The sequence below is a fragment of the Chrysochloris asiatica genome, unplaced genomic scaffold (genome assembly GCF_000296735.1).
Source record: "Chrysochloris asiatica unplaced genomic scaffold, ChrAsi1.0 scaffold00171, whole genome shotgun sequence".
Taxonomy (NCBI): Eukaryota; Metazoa; Chordata; class Mammalia; order Afrosoricida; family Chrysochloridae; genus Chrysochloris; species Chrysochloris asiatica.
Genome location: NW_006408689.1, coordinates 4565225 through 4568387, shown reverse-complemented (window position 1 = coordinate 4568387; position 3163 = coordinate 4565225). Strand labels below are relative to the sequence as shown.

Genomic DNA, 3163 nt, shown 5'->3' with positions numbered 1-3163 from the left:
AAAGATTTACACCCTCGGAAACCCTGTACAGGGTCGCTATGGGTCGGAACCGACTCGACGGCACTTAACAACAACAACAACAGTATGATTTCTCACATTTGCCCCACTCCCATCTAAAAGCACATGCATATATATCTTTTAAAATCTCAGTTCAGTTTTTATCTCTAATTCACAACCTACATAACGATCAGTTATCTGAAAGAACAGAACACACTACAGCTGATTTTAGAGATCACAAGAGGGGTGAAATGTATCCTTAATAACTGATAATCAAAACATTTTATTTGCCCATGTATTTTTGTTTTTGTAACAAAAAGCACTCATGAACCAAGAGCCTTCTCTAACATACATTTTGTTGACCAGAAATATACCGTTAATGCAGATTCCTGGAAACTAGATCCAAAAACATTTTTCCAGAGTTCTCTTTCTGCCATATTCATGAAATAAAAGAGAGAAATGGTGTTTCTACTACATAATAGGATGTCTAGAGCTAAATAGAAGCTAGGGTCCTGATGTGGTGCTATAGTACAAGCACTGGACTACCAACTACAAGGTTGGTGGTTCAAACCCACCAGTTACTCCTAGGAAACCTTACATAAAGTCTCTGAGTCAGAAGCAACTCAATGATACTTATCAATCAACCAAACAAGCTCTTGTTGTTGTTGTTGTTAAGTGCCGCTGAGTTGGTTCCGACCCATAGTGACCCTGTATAGGGTTTTCAAGGAGCGACTAGTGAACTTGAACCACCAACCTTGCAATTCAAACTGACTTTGCAGTGCAATGCATTAACCTACAGCGCCACACCAGGACTCCAAACAGGCTCTAGATAGTCATTTTTTAAAATACAGCAGTTGAAGCCATAGGACTTTTCAAAAAGGCCATTTCAAAAACCTACCAAACCAAATCCACTGCTGTCATGTTGACTGTGATTCACAGCAACGCTGTAAGACAGAATACTACTGTCCCATGAAGTACTGGCATGGCACTGTACGATAAGCACTGAACCGTAAGGTCGGTTTGAACTATAAGGTCGGCAGTTCAAACGCACCAGCCACTCCTCAGAAACCCTATACAAGGTTGCCATAAGTCAGAACCAACTTGAAGACATTTAAAAACAACAACCTAGGGTTTCAAAGGCTCTAAGCAGACTGTAACATCTTTCTCCCGTGAGTGGCAGGTAGGTTCACACCTTCAAATTCTGGTTTGCAGCTAAGTGCTTTAAGCACTACAAACCAGAGCTCCTCCTTTTCAAAATGAATGTATTATGTATCTCAGGCCACTAATTATTGTTGTTGTTAAGTGCTACTGAGTTGGTTCCAACTCACAGCAACACTATATAGGGTATCCAAGGAACAGCTGTTGGGTTTGAGCTTCCGAACTTTTGGTTAACAGTCCAGTGCTTGTCCTAGAATGCCACCTCAGGTTTCTTGGCCATTAATCAAGAGTAACAAGTACTTTCTCAAGCCAGGTATGGGGAGAAGGGTTGCTACTTGCCTGGGCCTCTATGCCTTCTCTCTGCAAAGCCACAGACACTCCCACAGTTGGAGCCAACTCCACAGGTATAGGCGCAAGCTTTTGTTTGGCTCGGTTTGGGGGGTCGAGGGTAAAAGCACCCTCAACTGTGACCGGATGGTAGTTGATTTCTGTACTGCCCTTCTTAAGTAATCCAGTTAGTGGTACTTCTGTGCTTCCAAGTGATTGATCTCCACAACAGAGATGGATCTAATATGAAAGGGGAAAGATAAAAATAGCGCTTTATATCTTCTCCTCGCTCCTAAATGCATAAAGTTATAAAGTGAAAATACAACGTGGGGTACCTCAGAATCTAGTGACTAAGCAAAGTTTCCTATACTATCTCAATAACGAAACTACTTTGTTCAATTCTTCTTTACTAAAATACCCATATATACTACCAACTTTTCTTCTTTTCTGTCCTTTTTGTGAGCGTTGGTTTTAATATCTTACCATGCAAATTGTATAATAAAATAATAAATGCATGAATTAATTTTTATATATCTGCACACTTAGTTGAAAAAGTGTACTTTACCTACATACACTAAAAGGCTCTGTCTGGCACATTACCTGCCTTTATTCTTTTCTAATGTTTAAATCTGATTTCTGTTAAATATAGATATTATATAAATTGAGGATTTACAATAAGGTAAAGTTAATAAGTTATTTTCAACAACCTTGGCACTCACGGTGAATTGCAAAAGAAAACAAAATTATGTATTAAAATGTATAAAAAGGTTAGTAAAAAATGCATTCTCTTAGCAGTAAGAAAGAAAACTCAAATTTCTTGAAATACACTGTAAACTGTACGCAGTAAACAAATACATGATGACTTATCCAGAAAAAAACTCAAACCTAGTGACATCAAGTGGATTGTGACTCGTAGCAACCCTATAAAACAGACTAGAACTGCCTCATAGCATTTCCAAGGCTGTTAACCTTTACAGAAGCAGATTACCATATCTTTCTCCCCCAGTGGCTTCACATCACCAACCTTTCAGTTCCCAGCTAAGTGCTTAACCACAGTCCATTAGGGCTCCTCATTTACACAGTGGCAGTGGCGGTGGCTGGGTGTTGTCAAGTTGGTTCTGACTCACAGAGACCTTGTATACGGTTTCCGAGGCTGGAAACTTTACGGACACAAAAAGCCTCATCTTTCTCCCACAGAGTGGCTGGTTGATTCGAACTGCTGACCTTGCAATTAGCAGCCCAATTTGTAACCCACTTCAATTACATAGCACATGGGGGGAGTAAATACAACTAAACTGTTTCAATTACTCTGTATCAGATCGCTGAGTTGGAATCAACTGTATGGCACACCACCACCAAGGTTTGACCTGTCTACCTTGTCGTTGTAAGTCTAGTGCTTCTACTATATCACCATATCAGGACTCTGCTATTTTACACTAGCACTAATCAAACCTGAAAATGCTAACAGCTCTGGGATCAAGGCACACAATTCCATAAAATACTGATGATTACTCCTTTTTTCTCATTCACTGCAATAAAAATGTATTTCCCAAAATCCTAAAGTAACTGTTATGCCAGTGACTTCACTGTGTCAGGACAATCCTTAAAAAATTAAAAGATAGAACATGGTTTGACTATGGCTTGAAAGATGGGCTTTGAATGCTTGTTTCTATTTGCTGAA

The 3163-nt window shown here is 39.5% G+C and overlaps 1 protein-coding gene across 1 annotated transcript in view; it reads right to left on the bottom strand.

Moving 5' to 3' along the window:
• The window catches only part of CEP120 (centrosomal protein 120kDa), a 146854-nt gene that overhangs the window by 116004 nt on the left and 27687 nt on the right, over positions 1–3163 (bottom strand). Inside the window, exon 7 of the mRNA XM_006871631.1 lies at positions 1495–1722. Within this exon, the coding sequence (XP_006871693.1) occupies positions 1495–1722 (228 nt within the window). The remainder of the gene's footprint in view (positions 1–1494; positions 1723–3163) is intronic.